Source organism: Periplaneta americana, chromosome 5 (genome assembly GCF_040183065.1).
Source record: "Periplaneta americana isolate PAMFEO1 chromosome 5, P.americana_PAMFEO1_priV1, whole genome shotgun sequence".
NCBI classification, from domain to species: domain Eukaryota; kingdom Metazoa; phylum Arthropoda; class Insecta; order Blattodea; family Blattidae; genus Periplaneta; species Periplaneta americana.
This window is the reverse complement of record NC_091121.1, coordinates 8,072,055-8,094,399: the sequence shown is the minus strand read 5'-3', so window position 1 is coordinate 8,094,399 and position 22,345 is coordinate 8,072,055. Positions and strand designations below refer to the sequence as shown.

Below are 22,345 nucleotides of genomic sequence, written 5' to 3'. Positions count from 1 at the left end.
ATTGTATTATTGTGACGCATGCATGTTGAATTTATGCTGATAACTGTACTCTTTGTTGCTCAGTTAAAAAAAAAACATGGCTGGTCACTTTATGTTTCTATGACTATGCAATAAAAGAAAGACACAAATTCATTATTTTTACATTTATTAACAAATTTAACAATAATATTACAGTAATGTACTTATCCAAGTTTGGAAACAGTTGCGGTAGGTTAAAAAAACTGCTATTAATACTCTCTGATCGGAATTGGTGAACAATAGAACATTTCACAATATGAACCATGAACCAGTAATGACATGAACATGAGTTTATCTCATTTACAAAATGAGATATGATGTGAATGAGATACGATTGCTGACAAATGGCAATTGAAGGGTACATGGGAAAAACGATCAAGGTCCATCAAAAATCGAAATTGAGTTAATAATGCTATCTTATAGTGGAAAGGAAGTACTATCATGTGGTCTAGCTAGTAATAAGAAATAATCGTTCTTGACATTCCACTACGTCAATTTCTATTAAATACACACATAACAAAGTATTAAGTGCTTAAACTTTAAATTCGTTTTTCTCGAAAGTTTCCAAAATGGACCTTGATCGTTATTCCCGTGTACCCTTCAATTGTTCTTATTTCATAGTCGTATTGCTTTGTTTCACAATAAATTATTAAAAGTGCTATGTTTGCACAGATTGTAATGAAAATTAAGAACCTGTACATTGAATCGATTTATGCAAACTCCACCATTGAAGCATTAAACTTATTAAGTAGCCTGTACGAAATTTTCAGTTTGATTCCAATCTTTACATTGTCTTTTGTTTCTTCTTTGTTCTTCAATATATTGTAACTAATACACTTCTAAGCTAGCTGCTTCCTCCAGAAATGCCAAGCTGTGGAATGATGTGTGATGTCTTCTAAAATACTAACTACAGCAGTATGGTGTTATCCACAGATTTTATTTCCCCTCTTCTTCAGCATTGTAATTGAAAGATATGTTCACAAGAACGTTATTGACGTGGTATCTTCATTCCAGCACCAATTTTGTTGTCTTTCCATTAATTTCACGACGTAAACCATGATAAAGGGAAAATTCTCGCTTGATGTATGCAAAAAGAATGTCTGTCACAAGAAATATCTGTAAAAGAAAGAAAAACATGTTAAGGTATTGTATTTATTAACATTCCATGGTATTCATACATTGCTTACAGCTAGAATATGGAACAAGCCAAAAAACTTAATACTATTATAATTTATAGTCGCAGTCTAGATGAAATATATATACAGACGAGATTTACAATATAGTCTACTAGTACAACACAAAGTTTTGGTATCAATTTTATGAAGTGTTATTGAATGTCATGAATTCACCTACAGAATAGAAGGCGTGAGAAATTAGGTACTTCTTTAATTTGGCCCTAAATAATTTTATGTTTTGAGTTTCATTTTTTATATCGATAGGGAGGCTATTAAAAATTTTTACTGCCATATAACGCACTCCTTTTTGATAGCACGATAGACTTGCCGATGGAATATGAAAGTCATTTTTTTGACGTGTATTTATGCTATGAACTGTTGAATTAGTTACAAAGTTTTCGCGATTACATACGAGGAAGATTATTAATGAAAAGATATACTGACAAGCCATGGGCATTATTTGTAGTTTTTTTAAAATAGTCCTACACGATTCCCTAGATTTGGCACCTACTATTATTCTAATTACTCTTTTTTGTAATAGAAATATATTGTTACTATCTGTGGAATTTCCCCATAATATTATTCCAAAACTCATTACCGAGTGGAAGTTTGCAAAGTATATTGGTTTTAAGGTATTGATATTTACTATCTTTTGCATAGATCTAATAGCAAAACAAGCTGAATTTAGTTTGAGGGTAATTTCTTTAATATGATTTTTCCAATTTAACACATTATCGATTTTTAAGCGAAGAAATTTGGTTGTTGTTGTTTCTAATAGGGATCAATTATTAATTGTTGCGCTAGAAATTTGCGACGTTGAATTTGGACAGGATTTAAATTGAATTATGTTAGTTTTGTTACAATTTAATACCAATTTATTGACTGGGAACCAGTCACATATTTTGAAGAGAATTTCCTCTGTTGAAGATTGGAACGTGTTGGAGTTATTGGCTGTAATTACTATACTTGTGTCATCTGCAAATAATATGGGATGACCTACATATTTTATTAGGGGGGCAAGATCATTTATAAACACTAGAAAAAGTAGGGGACCTAATATTGATCCTTGAGGAATTCCATTATTGATAGTTCCCGATGTCCCGAGAAAAGTAGTATAATGCTCTTTAAAAGAATTTCTTAAATATACAGGGCGATTCTAAAATAATGTGACAGACTCTTGGGATCAAACCCAGGCTGCCTCAATGGAAGACCACTGTGCTAGTGTTTGTCTTTGCCTGGTGGCAATGAAAGGAACAATGGTCTGCATCGAAGGGTAATGAACAGGGAAAGGATTTATATGTAAATACATATTTACTTATAAAGCTAATATAATTTATATTTTGCATTATCTTTATGTTTCACAATGTGTAGGGTTGAAAAATCCTACTTTTATTTTCCATATTTTTCCATATTTTAGAGTTTAGTACATATTTTCGTTAATTTCCATATATTTTCCATATTTCATATAAAACAGTCCATATTATATTAGGTTTAACAATAAAACAAAACAAAATTCCATTAACTTTTAAAAATACATTTCAACAATAGAGATTTAAACACATGTTCAGTAATCCCTTTAACATCAGAGTTATTTGAAAATTAGCAGTCCTATCAACAATGGGAAAGTAAGTTACAAAACTGTATTAATTTAATTTAAAATTTTTAACAGACTTCAGTTGTGCAGCTCAACAGTTAAATGCCAGTCAGAGTACACATAGGTTCAGTTTTGTAAATCATACTATAAAGACGGTAAATATGCCAAAAGTACGTCATTCAGTCAATTTAAAATCAAAACTAACAAGTTACATTTCAGAATTTAAAGAAGATGGTTTATCAACTGACAATAAAATATTATTTTGTAATTTGTGTCAGTGTGCAGTATCATCTACACAAAAGTTCCTGGTGCAACAACACATTACAACTAGTAAACATCAGGCCAACAAACAACTAAATTCCAAGCAGAGACAATTGTTTTTAACACAACCAACAACATCGAATGTAAGATCTGAGTTTAACATCGACCTGTGCCGTTCTCTCATCTCTGCTGATATTCCTCTCTACAAACTAAAGAATAAGGTCTTCAGGGAATTCCTTGAAAAATATACTCAACATACAATCCCGGATGAGTCAACACTTAGGAAGACGTATGCTCCATCCATCTACGATGAGACAATACAGAAGATAAGAGATGAAATTAAAGATAGTTCAATTTGGGTTTCCATTGATGAGACTCCCGACAAAGAAGGTAGACTTGTTGGTAATGTAGTTATCGGTTTGTTAAGTGAACAATATTCTGAACGAATTCTTTTACATTGTGATGTTCTAGAAAAGTGCAATAACAAAACTATAGTTAAACTGTTCAACGAAGCTATGGGTATCCTGTGGCCAAAGGGTATTATGTACGATAATGTGTTATTCTCTATTAGCGATGCTGCCCCTTATATGGTCAAAGCTGGACAAGCATTATCTGTTGTATATCCTAAATTGACTCATTTTACTTGTGTGGCGCATGCATTTCATCGTGTGGCAGAAGTGGTCAGAGACAATTTCCCTAAAGTAGATTTGTTGATTTCATCAGTGAAAAAAGTATTTCTCAAAGCTCCCAGTAGAGTTAACGTGTTGAAAGAAATGTACCCTGAAATTCCATTGCCACCAAAGCCAATTTTAACTAGATGGGGTACATGGCTAGAAGCAGTTGAATATTATGCCGAACATATAGACTCTATTAACAATGTTCTCCTTGCATTGGACTCTGAAGATGCAGTCTCAATTGATACTGCGAAAACAGTTACCTGTGACATAAGTGTGAAGAATGACTTAGCTCACATTCAGCATACATTTTCATGCATCATAAAAACGCTCAAAAGTCTCCAAAATAGGCACCTTTCACTATCTGAAAGTTTTGAAATTATAAATAGTACTGTGGAACAACTGAATCGTGGTAGAGGTAAAGTTGCAGATGCAGTAAGAGCTAAGGTGGACACTGTACTTTCAAAAAACCCTGGATATGAAGAACTACAAAAGGTTGTTGCTGTGATGAGTGGTGAATCAACAGTGAAGATTAACTTGGACTTATCCCCAGCAGACATTGTGAAATTGAATTATGTACCAGTTACTTCTTGTGACGTCGAACGCTCTTTTAGTCAGTATAAATCTATCCTCAGAGACAATAGAAGAAGATTCACTTTTCAGCACTTGAAAGAAATGTTTGTAACCTATTGTTATGGTAACAGACAATAAAAATTGTGTTTTGTTGAAACTACATTGGAAGATAAGGTACGTCCATTATATTTTTTGTTTAGTTTGATTAAAATGTACCAATATTTAACGTACATAGTCATTTTTTTATAATTTTAAGTCCATATTTAATTCCATATTTTGGTAAGAATAACTACATATATATTTACATATTTCATATATTTTTAGTCCATATAAATCCGTTCCCTGGTAATGAACTATGGGAATAAAAGATGTTGTTTGAGAATGGGTTTCACTTAAAAGAGCATCACAATATTGAGGATTAGCCACTGCCATCTGATACTATCTGTCTCATAGCTGGCGATCCTTTGCCAGAGTGAAACCTGTCGCGTGATGGTAACAGTAGAACATGTTTTATTATACCAATTAATTTGAAACTTTTACCACACATTTCTTACAATGTGGACATGCAATACACAAATTTTCACTTTGATATTCCAGTTAGTTTACTTATAATTAATTTTTGTTGTTTTTTTTTTTTTTAAATACTGAATTATAATTGTCTCAATTTTCAAAGTTTACATAATTTTGCTTTAAATTTATATTAAATTTATCCCTGGTAGATGTATATAAAATATACATGCCTTTAATATTTTTCCAATTACTTTTTGAGAAAAAAATTATTTACCCTTTTAGTTATTAATTTTTCAATTTTTTTAAACTTATCACATCCTCAACACATGGTGATTTCAATACTTTCAATAGCAGAAGAAAATATATGTCTCACTTTACTTTACAAGCTTTTGTGCAAAATTTCACTGAGATTGGAGAAAAATTGCTTTCATTAGAGCATTTTGAATGTTACAAATTATGTGTGTGTGTGTGTGTGTGTGTATCTAATGCTCTGGATTTAACAATGAAGTCATCATCCTTCTTGCTTCCCAATATGTTGATGGCAGGTCCACAAATGTCCTAAGAGTTTCATAATTAGCCAGGTGCTCCATCTCCATGTCCTCTTCTCTGGTGCACAGTAAGCATTTAGGTGAATTCAGTACTCCAATACGATGGAGGTGTTTACTGAAGCAATCATGACCAGTAATCAATCTAAACATGGCCACGGCAGATTTTCGAGGTAGATCAGGAATTAGTTTCGGATCTTTGAATGATTCTTTCCATTTTGAATTTTGATGTTTTGCCTGTTCACTTTTACTTATTCTTTTTATGACTCATTTTATTAATTCATATGGGAACTTGAAATTTGTTTTTAAGTTGATTTTAGTTCCTTTCTTTGCTAACATATCTGCTTTCTCATTACCGTTCAGTCCACAGTGGGCCGGGATCCATTGTTACAAAATGTTGAAAATTAGAAAATCGAGAAAACAAGTATCAAAGTACAGCATGTATGTGATATATACTATCGACATAGTTCCTTCTTATACAAGTCTACCACACATATTTTTCTCCTACATAACAGCGCGAAATATGAAGTGAATGAAAAGTAAAATTAGTTAGAATGAAGAACAAAGACTGTCAGTTTAAAGGGCTGCAGCTCCACACACGCTCTGGTCCCTTTAAATTCGTCCTGAGGGTCTTTAAATTGTCATAGGGCCAAAATAAGCACAGATTTAGGAAACTGAAACATTATTTTATGTTGTTGTTGTTTTCTAATGCCAGGCGTTTGACAATAAAGTCATTTGACCTCTTGCACTCCAATATTTTTCAAAGATATTATCATGACCAGCCAATGAAGCACAGATTTTGAGGTGTTCCGAATCCATTTCTTGGTTTGAGTTGCACAAGGGGCAGTTAGGGGACTGATATATTCCAATTCTATGCAGGTGTTTAGCCAAACAATCATAGCCTGTTGCCAATCTAAATGCAGCTACAGACGATTTTCGTGGTAAATCGGGAATTAACTGTGGATTATGATGCAGAGAGTTCCATTTTTTCCCTTGGGATTGAGTTATCAAATTTTGTTTGTTGAAGTCTAAGTATGTAGATTTAATAAATCTTTTCACAGAGTAATACGTAGATTTAGTAACAGGTCTGTAAGTAGCATTGCTGCCCTTCTTTGCTAATGCATCCGCATTCTCGTTTCCCAGGATTCCACAATGGGATGGTATCCATTGGAATATAATTCTTTTATTGAGTGATATTAATTGAGAGAGCATTTTAGTTATTTCTGCTGTTTGAGATGAAGGTGTGTGTTTAGAGACTATTGATAGAATAGCTGCTTTGGAGTCTGACAATATAACTGCATTCCTAAATTTATTGATGTGGCATAGAAGATTCCTGAGACATTCACTTATTGCAATGATTTCACCATCAAAACTTGTTGTTTCATACCCAAGAGATCTATAAAGTGAGAAGAGACAGCACATAACACCTGCACCGGCACCTTGTTCTCTGGAGATCAAGGATCCGTCGGTGTATAAATGAAGCCAGTTTTGTGGAGGGTACCTAATATTAATTGTCTCTAAAGACAATTGTTTCAGTATTTCAGTGCTTACTTCTTATTTCAGTATTTCTTCTGTTAAATTTAGATTATATTCTATATTTAATAGAGTTAAGGGGTTTGGTTTAATTTGTAAGTTTTCTTTTAAATTCGGGATATTGATTTTCTGTTTTAATTCATGAACAATAGATATGAAACTTTTTCGAGTTTTCAATCTACAGAGAGGACTGTATGAATGGAGTTAAAAACAAAATTTCCATATGATGAAAGAGTGATCGAACGGAGAAAAATTCTCTCCGGCGCCGGGATTTGAACCCGGGTTTTCAGCTCTACGTGCTGATGCTTTATCCACTAAGCCACGCCGGATACAACCCTGACGCCGGTTAGAATCGTCTCAGATTAAGCTCCATCTCTTGGGTTCCCTCTAGTGGCCGCCCTCTGCACTACGTCATAGATGTCTATGAACGCAGGACCGAAGTCCATACATGTGTTGAGATGCACTCGAATGAGTGACTGGCTGGCCGGGATCCGACGGTATAGGCGCCGTCTTAAATCACAAAGTGATTTATTACGCATATCATATATATATATATTTTGATGTACCGAAGTACATATGATATTTCCATGCAGATATTCTGCGTCATCATATGATGAAAGAGTGATGGAACAGAGAAAAATTCTCTCCGGCGCCGGGATTTGAACCCGGGTTTTCAGCTCTACGTGCTGATGCTTTATCCACTAAGCCACGCCGGATACAACCCTGATGCCGGTTAGAATCGTCTCAGATTAAGCTCCATCTCTTAGGTTCCCTCTAGTGGCCGCCCTCTGCACTACGTCATAGATGTCTATGAACGCAGGACCGAAGTCCATACATGTGTTGAGGTGCACTCGAATGAATGACTGGTTGGCCGGGATCCGACGGTATAGGCGCCGTCTTAAATCACAAAGTGATTTATTACGCATATCATATATATATTTTGATGTACCGAAGTACATATGATATTTCCATGGAGATATTCTGCGTCATCATATGATGAAAGAGTGATGGAACTGAGAAAAATTCTCTCCGGCGCCGGGATTTGAACCCGGGTTTTCAGCTCTACGTGCTGATGCTTTATCCACTAAGCCACCCGGGTTCAAATCCCGGCGCCGGAGAGAATTTTTCTCCGTTCCATCACTCTTTCATCATATGATGACGCAGAATATCTGCATGGAAATATCATATGTACTTCGGTACATCAAAATATATATAAAATTTCCATGTTTTTAACGTTTTTTTTTTTTCCCGTTATTTTCACCGATCCATAACCTTAAGTGCTATTTTAAAATTCTTATTAAGGTTAAGCATGAGTGTTGACAAGGCAATGTAATTTTTACACATATATTGATCCTTGTTGTATGTTCTCAAGACACTATAGATCTGGAGATGTTTACAGCTCTTGATAACCGACTTTCAGAGCAACTTGAACAGACTGAGGTTCCTTGATTGCTAGGGCTATAGTAATTTTAACCGTATGTATAACGAAGCTGATCTTAACTCACTTGAGCAGTTGCGAATGCAAGAGTTACTCCAAAGTAGAAGTTAGCATTGGCAGACCGGGAATATATCCACAGATGCCAGACAATGGGGCCCATCACAGATGTGATGAGGAAGAAACAACCAACAACAAACCCTTGCTGCATATCTGAAAGAATAAATTAGTGTCAGATTAAGAGAATCAATGGAGATAATATGTAATTCAATGCAAGTACAGCTGAGCTTGGTTATAATGCCATTTCGACTGCAGTGACAGTAAATAAGAAGTACAGTTTTACAGTAAAACCCCGTTTCAGAATGTTGTTAGCAAGTACTGTGGACACCAACAAACAAAATGAAGTGAACGCGTTTTATCAGTATGGTGCCATTATTTCAGACAGACAATGTAATTTGGAAGAGGAAAATGTTGAACTGTTCACAATGTTATCTTTTAAGAAATAAAAGGTAGAATGCATAAAGTTTCCTTTGGAAAAAATTAGATGCTAATTTCAGAAAAATAGACGCTAAAAAAATTCAGATCCCTAGTAATTAGATATGACAGAGATTATCAATTTTTTTTTAAATAACTGTTGAGGCCAGCTCTTTAATTACAACAGACAATAGGGATATCCTGAACTAGCACCAACAGATAGCGCACGTGTACTTTGAGGGATGCAATTTGCATGTGCATTTATTTTTCGGTATATAAACATTGAGGATATACATAGTGTATTAGTATATTAAATACTCTTAAAAACAACTAAAAATGGCAAATTTTTGTAATGTTCCTATATGTAAACACCTAGGAAAGCTTTTTGTCTTCAATCAGGTCCAGAAATATTCTGAATATATGCTTTAAACCTTAAAAAATATAAGTAATTAAATTGCACCTCGAAAGTACTAGCTATTAAATAAAAGTAATTACTTCAAGTAAGGAATTGTTGACTACAGTTTCATTTTGGAAGAGGAAAAAGAAAAATTAATAAAAACATATGCAACCTCGATAGCGAGCGATGTCAGCTTAGATTATATGCAGTAGTTGTAGGAGTCTCCGAAGTTTACGCCTGCAGTAAACTCTCGATAAACTGGAATGTTTATTATCCAGGACAATTTGTAGTGAAATCCATTTCGTGAATAATGTTTTTAATGTACTGTACCCTAATTATTTAAACCAGGTTTTATCTTCAAATTTTCAAAATCATCCTACATAGTATTCAAAACTGCATGTCCTTAACCTACAAAACGCACGACTAATCTTGATACTACTGCGATCATATTATATCATACTATTAAAAATTGCATTTGACTTTCTGCAACTATAGAAAAAAATACAAGGAATTCAATCTCGATAGTCCCTTCCCTATAAAAAAAAAACATCGGTGGCTGCATATCCTGTTTTTAGCATACGGTTCTTAAATACTAATGATTAAAGAGGGCAATGTCCCGAGCCGTGGCGTCGTGGTCTAAGGCATCCTGCCTAGGACTCGCGTTACGGAATGCGCGCTGGTTCGAGTCCTCATGGGGGAAGAAATTTTCTCATGAAATTTCGGCCAGTGTGTGGGACCGGTGCCCACCCAGCATCGTGATGCACTTGGGAAGCTACGATAGGTAGCGAAATCCGGTTGTGAATGCCAGCTATAACAGCTGGGGGGATCATCGTGCTAACCACACGATACCTCTATTCTGGTTGGATGATCGTCCACCTTTGCTTCGGCATGTGAGCGTGAGGCCAGCAGCTGGCTGGTCGGTCTAGGCCCTTCACGGGCTGTAGCGCCACGGATTATTATAAAGAGGGCAATATTCACCTTCGACATAGTTCCTATTTTTTTATTCGTGCACCTCGTTTTCAAAGTTCTCCTTTAGGTTCATGAACATTCAATTTACTCGTATCTATATTCTGCATACTGCAGATTTCCCCACCCATCTCGGGGAATCGCTCAATATTATACAGATTTACGTTATTATTTATTGTAAATTCAATTAAATTATGATGTAAGAAAATATTGAATTATATTAAATTATACTAGGTTGTGCAAAATAATTGTAAATATAATTTTGACACGCACAGAAAACCAACAAGAGGGGAAAACGTAATCAACTGTAGCATATGACATAACATAGCCCTACAACATGTTGCGCCGCATGGAATGCTCTTGCCATCTAGCGGTAAAACTTCGCATAAGATATCCCTATTAGGTATGACAGAGATTATCAAATTTTTTTTGAATAACTGTTGAGGCCCGCTCTTTAATTACAACAGACAATTGGGGTCTTCTTGTATTTATAATTACCCCCAACTTACAATTAAATAGGTGTTTCCACATAGGGAGAAGAGCTAGATAGAAGCCTACGTCTCCAAGACTAGGATATGACTTGAATATGGCCATGAGAGCTGTCAGACTAGCGGCCAACAGCATCGGCTCTCCGTGAAGGCGCAGGGTGAGAGGAACTAAATACAGCAGTGCAGCGTTGATTTGAAATGCACAGATGAAGAGCAGACGGAAGTTCTCAAACATCTCGGTGAAGAAGTACCAGAACAAGCCAATGTTGGGTCTCAGGTCTGGAACATTTAAACTGAAACAGAATCCAGGAAAGCAAGATTAATGACGTCACTTTACATTACAACAATGCATAACAGAGGATTAAATACCAGAGACTGAAATCACCAAACAAAGCAGTCCCCGAAATAAGGGGCATATTCATTTGTCTCGGATTTTCAATCCAATCATTTAAAATTAATGTAGTCATTGTTTCAACATAGTTGCTACAATTGCCAATGATTGAGACTAGTGGGTATGTGTGTAGGGATGGTTTTTCAGTTTCGTTTTTCTTCATACAGATTATTGAATATGCTGTACTGTATTCAACACTTTAACAGTAACAAGGAAACATCACTCTATGTTAAGAAAACTTCCAAACAATTTATACACCATTCGAAAGAGCATCCTGAAAAATAGTGACATCTCTAATATGACATCCTGTGATGCACCTGTGAACGAGCTAGGGGAGTTAAAGAGGCAGGTGTGGGGGTCTTCACCATCCAATGGGAGTCCCTTGTAAGTTATATGTATTCGGGTATTTCCATCAGCGATTTTAGAAAATGGTTGTCTCCGAAAGTCCCAAGAGAAATATGGTGACTTCATAATGCAGTATTTCATCACTTTTTATAAAACTCAACAAAATTCTGTATGTGTACTAGTGAGCCTGAAAAAAAAAAACATAGTCTCTAACACAATAATTTAATATCTATGATTTAGTTAATAATAATAATAATAAATAATTTATAATTACTAGTTTTCTTATAACAACCTAAATTATTTTTTAATGTTTTACATGAGGGGGCTCACAACCAGAGTGGACCAAGTCCACCAGTGATCAGTTTGTGGATTAATACAATCTCGGATGAAGAAAACTTGGATTTATTCATCGCTGTAACAAACAAAGTCCATAACTCATTTGTTACTCCACAGAGGGCAGCATTTCCTATGGAAGGTGAAGGTTGCTAAGCGTGAGCCAGGAACTTTAAGACTCAATTTCTCAAAATTATTCCAGAAGGACTTGGTCTACTCTGGTTGTGAACCCCTCACATGTTAGAGAGCTATCAAAAACTACTACAGGTATATGATGGTTCCATTCAGTGCTTTTATTCTGGTGAAACGGTATTCCGTCACCTATTTGTTGCATTTTTCATATGTTAATAATTATGTTTTAACATAATTTCTCTTTGAACTCTTCTCAGACATTGAAAGTTAAACATAAGGAAGGTTAAAAACAACAATATTCTCGTGCACTGGGAAGTACAGTAATCATCTCCCTGTCCACTGTAATATATTCTACAGAGTTTTCCACCCCTTTTTTTCTCCAGAAAAAAAAAAGCTCTGGTTCCATGGTCATTTCAGGTTATTATGGTCCTACTTAAAAACGAAAAACTTTCCTGTATCGATCATCTGTTTACTATTTTTAATTTTGTGATGAATCTCTGATTGAGGTTCTGGCTGATATGTACATCTATTGTCAGGCAGTACATCTCACTTGACGATATGTGTCAGGGGAAGAATAATTGTTTGTATGCATCTGAAGTCTGACTAGTGTAATATGTAGCTAGTCGGCGATGTATGCAATGGTGGGGGAAAGGAACTGGCCACCCTACGCCATTATCTCCTGGCTTAGTTACCTCATAAGTGATGTCTTATTGATATCACTTATAAGGTTTCAACCAATAATTTTGTGAGTATAATCTGCCCTTGTATAATAAGCAGCTTTTTCAATTTAATTCCCCATGTGCTTCCATGTTCTATGCCCGGTATACAGGATGTAAACGATGTAACTGCCAAAAAATACTGTTGGTAGAGCATAAATAACTGAAGAAAAAGGTCAAATGTCGTTTTTTCTGTAACTGTTATGGTTTTCCCAGAAAAAATGTGTTTTGTAAGTTGGACGTTTTTGGAAAAGAGAATATATAGTCATTATTTATAGTCCGGGTCGGCTTACTTCATACCCTAAGGGTGAAACCTAACCATTTTTCCCCTATTACTACATATGCTAGTGGATTTTGGTGATTTTCTAGTTTGCAGGTTGAACTTTCTTTTACCAACTTCGTTTAGAATTTAGATACTGATAAATACTACAAATGGTAGTGATTTTGTAACTGTTATGTTGGCAGATGAGACAAATGTTGTCAGTACTGTAGTTCCATGAAATTAAAATTGTACTAGATTTCTGAGCTGGTTACTTGAAGCTAGTGAATTTGAACATACTAATTAATTAATATTAATACATAATAGTTATTTTATGCGTTGCATTGTGGTTATAATTCAAGACTATAGTCAGATAAGTTTTCGGAGTTAGTACTAACAATTTTACGCTATACTGGAGAATTAGCACGGTCACTTTGAACCGTGCCGTTACGTTTAGCACCAAATTTAAGTAAATACACAATGTCACCAACATAAGAACGTGACGTTGGTGTGTGGCGTAGTTGGCGGGAGAAATTTTTTCTCTCTCTGTCTACCTCCTTCGTTCTGAACATTATTGAGAGATAGCACCACTGTTAGCGACAAGGTGTATTTGCGTAAATATTGCGAGTAAATTATGACGAGTGCCTTAGATGAGAGGCTCGGGACAGAAACAGTTTTGCTGTAGCGCATGCGCGGACCTCTCATGCAGTGGGAGCGTGATCCTTACTTGAATTTATTTTTGCGTGTACTTGCACATTAAATGATTGAGATCCCTTCTTGCTCCGGTTACAGGCCTTGCATTTACGAAGGTTATGTTATGTTAGGTTAGCTTAGATTAGCTTAGCTTAGGTTAGATTAGCTTTGGTTAGGTTAGATTAGTTTTGGTTAGGTTAGCTTGGCTTTGGTTAGGTTATTTAGGTTAGGTTAGGTTAGCTTTGGTTAGGTTAGCTTTGGTTAGGTTAGCTTGATTTGATTCGTCCATGTAGTAGTTAAAATTATATAATATGACAGTTTTTGATTCGTAATATTGTTAAAAAATAATAGGCCTATAATGAAAGCGGTGAATAATTTCATGGTCCTTAAATTTTTTTTCGTAAAAGGCTAGGTATTTTTCTATAGGCCAGAAATAAAACAGCAACGCCGTCATAATTACGTACTTTACGCTTTGGCGAACATTAACCGGAAATTTACTTTCCGTCATTTTAATTGTATTCCGTGAAACACACCTTTTTTCCTGTTAATTTCCTTGTGATAACCTAGTTTATTAGTTTATTATCTTATTACATCTTCATTTTCTTTTAATGCATTCAAAAAACCGCCGTTGTACTACATAAAACCTTGAACTTGACTAATGGAGGGAATTATTTAAGAATATAGTCGCGAATTTGACTACCACAATTTCGATTATATTTTGTTTGATACGGCTCGGTACGGCCCGGTGACTAGTGGCCAGCGAGTAGAGTCGACTATCGATATTGGTCTGCCGTGCATATTATCCAGTTGTTCCCAATTTTATGTGGTCAAACAAAATACATTTTTAGGTTAAGTCTCGTAAATCAATTATTTAGTCAAATCAATTAATTTTCATATTGCCAGACAAAATACCTAACATGTTGATCCCTTTCTCATATAGTTTGCCTACGAAAATGTTACCAATTATTGAATTATTTAGAATAATCTTTCAACATTAAGGCAAAGTACGGTACATAAATAAGTCATTCAGTACGTAGGATCGTGTGATATCTGGTAACAGTTCGCAACACTGACAATATTTGCTGTTAAGGAACTGTTCTTACCTGATCCTCACTATAGGCTACTTTGCTCGCTATGTACGCTGTTACTCTATTGTGTATTGGTATGTGTTGGATGCAAGGTCATTGACAATAACATTTACGTTCAGTAGAAATGGAAACAAACAATGACACTACTATCAATCTCAAAAAAATGGTATTTTACGAATTAAAAATAAAATTATAAGATACAATTAAATTTTACTAGATATTTTATTCAGTAGACTGATATGTACTGCCTATATAATTTTGGCAGTTTAGTCAATTTTTTCTGACTAGTCTCTAATGTGTCCCAACTCAGTACATGGATTTTTTTGTACCCATGGCCCTTGCCACTTTTATGAATTTTGCCGCCCTTTTTATACTTTCAAGACAATCTATTTGTTTTACTTTATATGGATCCCAGCAATATCGCTCCATATTCCATTAGTGAACCAGAGATCTGTACGCTAAGTTCCCTTAATGTATCCAGCTGTTTGCTGACAACATGAAGTCCACTATAGTCCACTGTAGTCTATTCAGTTGTTGTTTTTCACGAGAAATGAGGGGTATTTTGATCGGTGTTCATTATAGACGCCTGTTGCTAGTAGCCAGAGTTGGGGTGTAGTCAATATATACTGCAGGGCTGTGTCTTCTGCAACTGGTACTGATGATTTTAATTTACTTCTTTTGTGGTTTATGGATGGACAGTATACAGACGTGGACAAATTATTAGCAAAATTGAAGATTTTTATTATATATTTTTACAAAATATGATTTTTCAATTTAGACTACAGTTGACATTTTTGTGTATTTCCAAATAATTAGCCAAATTGAAGATTTGTATTGTATATTTTTCAAAATTTAACTCCTCAATTTGGACTACATTGGATATTTTTGCACATTGACAAATTATTAGCAAAACTGAAAGTTTTTATTGTATATTTTTACAAAATTCGATTCTTCAATTTGGACTACAGTTAACATTTTGGATATTTCCAAATTATTAGCAAAACTGAAGATTTTTTTTTACATTTTTACAAAATTTGACTCTTCAATGCAGTTGACATTTTTGCAAATTTACAAATTATTAGCAAAATTGAAGATTTTTATTATATATTTTTACAAAACTTGACTCTTCAATTTAAACTACAGTTGACATTTTTGCATATTTCTGTCTACTGTAATGATGGAAATATGCAAAATTGTCAACCGTAGTTTAAATTGAAAAGTCAAATTTTGTAAACAGAATTATCATAAGAATCGTCAATTTTGTTAATAATTTGTCCACGTCTGTAGAAGAATGTGTTCCAGATCTTCATCATGATTATTACACCACAGACAAGTAGGATTATCAGAAATGTGAAATCAGTGTAGGTACAATTGAGTGACAATGTGACCTGTTCTGGCTCTTGTTAAAAATATTTGAACATGTCTGGGCAAGTTTTTGTACATTTCCAGGCCATTTGGTTTCTTTTGTACAGACTGTAAAATTTTTCCTTTGTCAGAAGAGAGCCAATTATTTAACATTTACAGAAAAATCATCTTTGTGAATGAATAAGTTTGTTCCAGTTTGCACACTACTGTAGCATACTTACATGAAGCCATAAGTTGCATGAAGGAATTCCCAGCCGCCTGCCAGTTCTGACGACACATACAACAGAAGTACTAAAGCTGCTAAAAATGTCAGGACTGTCAAAACAAAGGAACTAGCTCGTAGAGGTTGCTTCCCTTGTAATGTCATGCTCCGTTCTGACTGTGCAATATATATTGATGCTGGCACCAATAACGTAGCAGGGTACAAAGATTGCAATGTTGCAAGGGCCAGCATGCAGCAGCAAGCTACCCTCTGACCTAGAGATGAAGCAAAGAACAAATGCATTACATTCAAGTCACTACAATTTATAACATCCTTTCTTATATATTCTTTACTTCACTTTAAATGTAATATAAGTTTAGTTTAGGGTGACCAGATGTCTTATTTTTAATGGAATTGTCCCTTTTTTTTTTACTCTTGTCTCAACAAAAATATGTTGTTTTCTAATGCCAGGCGTTTGACAATAAAGTCATTTGACCTCTTGCACTCCAATATTTTTCAAAGATATTATCATGGTCAGCCACTGAAGCACAGATTTTGAGGTGTTCCGAATCCATTTCTTGGTTTGAGTTGCACAATGGGCAGTTAGGGGACTGATATATTCCAATTCTATGCAGGTGTTTTGCGAAACAATCATGGCCTGTTGCCAATCTAAATGCAGCTACAGACGATTTTCGTGGTAAATCGGGAATTAACTGTGGATTTTGATGCAGAGAGTTCCATTTTTTCCCTTGAGATTGTGTTATCAAATTTTGTTTGTTGAAGTCTAAGTATGTAGATTTAATAAATCTTTTCACAGTCAACAAAAATATAAAAGGACGTATATTGTGCCGTTCTTTTACTCATTGGATGAAGATAAAAAATTCGTCTACTGAAATGTCTATCAAGTAAAATCAGAATACTGACACTACAAACACTATTGAAAGAACTAAAAGGTGAAGGTTTAGGCCTACTGCTTTGAAAGCTGTGGAATGTTTCAGCTAGGTTACATTAAATATTGCTCTAAGCTGGAAGAAAATATATGAGTGTCTGAAGTGCATATACTATGGATGAAAACCTTATGATTGTTTTGTTAGAAGATAAACTCTTTGACGAATCACTCATAAATAAGTTTGAAAAGAAGAAAAGTAAATGGAATTCTGATACTGAGCCTCAAGAAAAGTGGCCTGACATATTTAAAAGTCTTACTAAGTGAAAAAAATATATTTTGAAAATATTGTTATTCTTCTATGAAGCCTCACTTCAGTCACGTGCTATTGTTTACATTAGGATTTTTCTTACAGAGAAAAGATTATACATCAAATACCGGGAAAGCCTCAAGTCATACATAAACTGCTAAATGTTCACTATAAGTAATAATCTTATCGAAGCCAACTTCTAATATTTGATGCATACATCAGATTTTATTATTGAATTGTTATGTATAAAAATATCACGTATTGTCCTAATAGAATAAAATCTTAAATTTGAACCAGTAGAATCTGAATAATAAATAATAATGATAAAATACAAACCTTTGATCATTAATAAGAACGTAAATGCAAGACAAAGGTTGGCAAATACTGTCGTAGTCTGTCCCACACAGCTGAATATGATGTAAGGGTTGAAGAGATACGCAGATGCAACGTAGACCGGAGGCAAAAGCAGGTCGGACTGTTTCAGGAGCAGTGCGTCTGCATCTTTGGCATACTTATCCTTTTCTCTGATTTGTCTTGAAGACTGAAAAGGAGCAATCAACTTGATAAAAAAAGTGTATGTATACTAAGGTAGGTGTCCCTGATATGGCCATGCTAAGGTTTGAGAATTTTTCTAGCTGCTATTTTGAAAAAAAATGTAAACCACTTTTTTCTTACTCGTTCTCAGTCTAATGGACTTTCTTAAAACAATTTCCTTTCCCCATAAAAATAGGTCTAATTGTCCAAAAAGTCCCAAATTCCAAAAGTCTACCTAGTGGCTATATCAGGAACATGTGCACATGATATGGCCACCCTTGTTCCATGTTCTACAAATCGTGATTGTTTTCAGTTTGATAGCGCAGTTGTGCTAAAATTAAATAATTTTGGTGTAAAATGAATAAACATGACACTTAACAATCTTTTTTATAATTCAAAAGTGTAGTCGAAACAGGTTTTTCCATAAAAAATTAAATTGTTTTTCTTAAAATACAAAATTTTTGCGTAATCCCAGCTATAAGGCATGTAAATTTGTCAGGAGAAAAAATAAAAGTGAAATGAACTTGATATGGCCATGGTGCATTTGATATGGCCATATCAGGAGCAGGTAAGCTTTCACGAAAATCGTTTGATTATGAACAACTAGTAAAAGATACGCCATGAACGACAACACCAAACAACAGAACATTAAAAACTGAATGGAGTACGATGGTTTTCATGAAACAAGTCTTTGAAAAACATGCATAAAACAAAGGAGACTTACCAGAGAAAAATAAGAAGAGGTCACATGAAAACCGCAAAACAGGCAACTGACGCCATATTGCTCAACCTGACTGGATGGAAAACGATCAAGTGACATACCAGGATGCCCTTTCACTGGATGCTGCTGCAATTTAGCGGATTTTTTGGTTAACTAACTCACAATAGGAGGGTGGCCATATCAGGAACATGGCCATAACAGGAGCAACCACCTTATATACAGGTTGACCATTAATTACGTACATTAAAGTGGCACACAGTATTCCACACTGCAAAACAAATGATTTCATATAAACTACAGCCAGAATCATTTTATCGAAATGTAACATTGCTTGATGGTCATGGTGGGGACCTGCAATATTCAAGCAGTATTAGACGATGAGAAAACACTCTACACCAGAGGTCTGCATCAGACGTTTTTGCTCGAGCACCAAGTAGTTCATAGCATAATCCGATAGGTAGCGCACATGCATGATGGGTAAAATTGTCACGAGCGATAAATCCTCGAATGATATAAGCCGAGCGTTAGACATTCGTTCTTGTTACAGTGATGAACTGTGTAGTAACATCATAGATGTTTATCATTTCAAAACTTTGCAGTGTTTAATTAACTTCTCCATAGTAAAACTACAAAACTTGCTTTAAAATGTAATATAAATGTTGTAGGTAAATGGTTTTTTTTTTCCCCCCACACAGGAGTAGTTGTTGTTTTCTAATGCCAGGCGTTTGACAATAGTCATTTGACCTCTTGCACTCCAATATTTTTTTAAAGATATTATCATGGCCAGCCACTGAAGCACAGATTTTGAGGTGTTCCGAATCCATTTCTTGGTTTGAGTTGCACAATGGGCAGTTAGGGGACTGATATATTCCAATTCTATGCAGATGTTTGGCCAAACAGTCATGGCCTGTTGCCAATCTAAATGCAGCTACAGACGATTTTCGTGGTAAATCGGGAATTAACTGTGGATTATGATGCAGAGAGTTCCATATTTTCCCTTGAGATTGTGTTATCAAATTTTGTTTGTTGAAGTCTAAATATGTAGATTTAATAAATCTTTTCACAGAGTAATACGTAGATTTAGTAACAGGTCTGTAAGTAGCAGTGCTGCCCTTCTTTGCTAAAGCATCCACATTCTCGTTTCCCAGGATTCCACAATGGGATGGTATCCATCGGAATACAATTCTTTTATTGAGTGATATTAATTGAGAGAGCATTTTAGTTATTTCTGCTGTTTGAGATGGTGTGTGTCTAGAGACTATTGATAGAATAGCTGCTTTGGAGTCTGACAATATAACACATCTTCAGATGTACAAAATTATCATGGAGCAAAAAGGCTCGAATGTGCTGGTGGACTCTTCCAACATCCCCTATGAAGTCTAATGTGTCAATGTCCGTGTGTGAAATACAAAGTTGTCCTTGTTTAGATTTTTCACTGTCAGCATGATAATGCAGCAGTTCTGGCTGTATGTAATTCTGTATGTAGGCCTATATCGTTTGTTTTGCAGTGTAGAATACTGTATACCACTTTAATGTACATAATTACCGATCACCATGTATATAAAATATTAGCGATGGTACCAGAATTGCTTCTCTGGGGAGACAGTGATGCATTTTTTAACAATCTACTGTATAACAAATATTACTTCGAGTAGCTAAAGCAGAAATGTTCATAGTCTCCATGTATTTCTTTCTTTGAAACATTGTTATATTTTCATTGAAAATATTATGTCTGCGTTACTTAAGGGGATTGGGTAGTGATGCCTGTGCTATTAAAAAATTTCAGTACGCAAGTTTAGTTCAATATTTCTAAGCTTTTAGTGTTCAGAATGGAATAAAAATTTTCATGCTTATACAATCAATCATTCTGAATTCAGTGGTATAAAATACAACTAATTAGTTTCTTATCCAAGTGTGAAAGAAAGGCACTAACTGATAACCTGTTTTCCCACTTTGCTAAATGCACCTCATTCTTCAGGTGCATATTACTTGCTGCAATCTTCACTCATATACCTTGTATTTTGTTAAGTTAACCGGTAGTATACAGTGTAAATTCTAAAGCAAAATTTAGTTGAATATTTCATCCTTAGTGAAAGAGAAAAAATATTGAACTTTGTTTAACATTTTTTTGCAATTTTTCAGTGCATATATTTTCGTGTTATGTGTGCGATTTTCTTAAACCCGTAGGTCTACTATGTAGAACACAGGTGGCAGAAAACACTGTAAAAATTTCATGTAAATGTATTCGGTAGTTTGAGAGAAAAGTGCACTTAAGTTTGAAAAATGTCAACTTCTGGAAAACTACATTTAAAAAAGGATGTATGAATTTCATGCACTGCCAAATTTAAAGACGCTATTTAAAGGGCTTATATTCAGAACTACCCCTTACAATTTTTATACTTTTTAAAGAGCAAGTTTTGTACTTTTTTTTAAGCATAAAATAAAAATAGGATTTTTGAACCCTAATCACTACCTGGTTCCCTTAATATCTGGAATGGCAACAATTACTTCTAGGCTTACTCCTAGAAACTGATGTCACATATCATTTGGGCATTCATGTACATATATGATATCTGGAAACAGTTTTTGGTGTTCAATGTTTTAAGTTTAAAAATTACTTAATAACCTGCTATTACAACATACTCCACAGTTCTGTCGCATGTCCAGCAGTATCTATACACATACCAGTTCTGTCATGAAAGATTGTGCTGTGTGGTACAACACATGCGCAGTAAGTAGATCACAGGCAATGAAGATGATCCCTATCCATTGAGGTATATGATTTATCATTTTTTCAAAGATAATTAGTCCCAAAGGAGTTTCATGAAACATATCACCCAGATATGGGTTTATCCCTTCGTTATACAAGTAAGCACCTTCAGTTACTGAAAACAAAAAAATAGATTAGAAGTGTAGAATACATTTATAACAGGAAAATAAGAGCTATGTATAACAATACAGCATTATTATTTTATAAATATGGAAAACTGAGGAGAGGGAGAGAGGAATGCATAGCTTATTTTACACATGCGTTTATAATACAAAGCGAAACATACTTAAAGGCTCTTCAATATTGGTATTGAAGTAGAAATTTCACAGTTTACCTTTTTTCCATGAATTTAATGGTGTCGAAATCTCGACACGATCGCCAATAATCTGTTTATAATCTGAATTAAGTAACCAGTATCGAATAAAGCCGGCAACGGCATATTCCAAGTATACCAAGTTTTCCATAGGATCTTGTATAGGTTAACTGATTCTGATTTTATAGGTTAGGGAAAGCAAAACACAGATTAAACACAAAGCCCTATTTATTAACACGGTCGTCACTTCGGTTTCTTATATTCCATTGGTAGTCCTTATATACATCACTTTAATAGAATCATTTTCCGTGAACTGATAAAGCACACACCCTCTTGCATTTCAACAAGTAAACCATGTAAACAAAATACTATAGGTAGCGCGCAGTCAGTACTGGTAACAAGCACAAATGTAATATCTCGCCCGCCACAAAACCCGTCACCTGTGAAAGCCATTCTTTTCCCGACCGCTACGTGTTGGCAACAGTGGATAAATCGAATATCAATATTCGATAATCGATTTTAGAAATGGTTCGGAGACAATACGATATTCAATTTAAATAATAGTATATTCGAATTTGATTTACGAAATAATTGTAAATTGAAGAGAAAAAAAATAGTAAAATGCGTAATGTAATTTGATGTGC

At 34.8% G+C, this 22,345-nt stretch overlaps 1 protein-coding gene across 1 annotated transcript; it reads right to left on the bottom strand.

Annotated features, from left to right (window-relative positions):
* Positions 1 to 128: 128 nt before the first annotated feature.
* On the bottom strand, positions 129 to 22,090 carry PIG-U (phosphatidylinositol glycan anchor biosynthesis class U). Its single transcript, XM_069825317.1, has 7 exons — positions 21,723 to 22,090; positions 21,304 to 21,503; positions 17,700 to 17,904; positions 16,187 to 16,442; positions 10,665 to 10,936; positions 8,389 to 8,531; positions 129 to 1,134 (listed from the first exon to the last, which is right to left on the bottom strand). The coding sequence occupies exons 1-7, from the start codon at positions 21,850 to 21,852 to the stop codon at positions 1,024 to 1,026; spliced, it is 1,317 nt and encodes a 438-aa protein (XP_069681418.1). The 5' UTR covers positions 21,853 to 22,090; the 3' UTR covers positions 129 to 1,023.
* Between the last annotated feature and the right edge of the window lie 255 nt (positions 22,091 to 22,345).

Bases quoted from the DNA above. Each gene is read 5' to 3' on its own strand.
- PIG-U (XM_069825317.1), bottom strand. From the start codon at position 21,852: ATGGAAAACTTGGTATACTTGGAATATGCCGTTGCCGGCTTTATTCGA. The intron at 8,532-10,664 runs GTAAGTTGGGGG...TTATTCTTTCAG, and splicing joins GTGGAAACACCTATTTAATT to ATATGCAGCAAGGGTTTGTT. The intron at 1,135-8,388 runs GTGAGTTAAGAT...TTTCTTTTACAG, and splicing joins TTGCATTCGCAACTGCTCAA to ATATTTCTTGTGACAGACAT.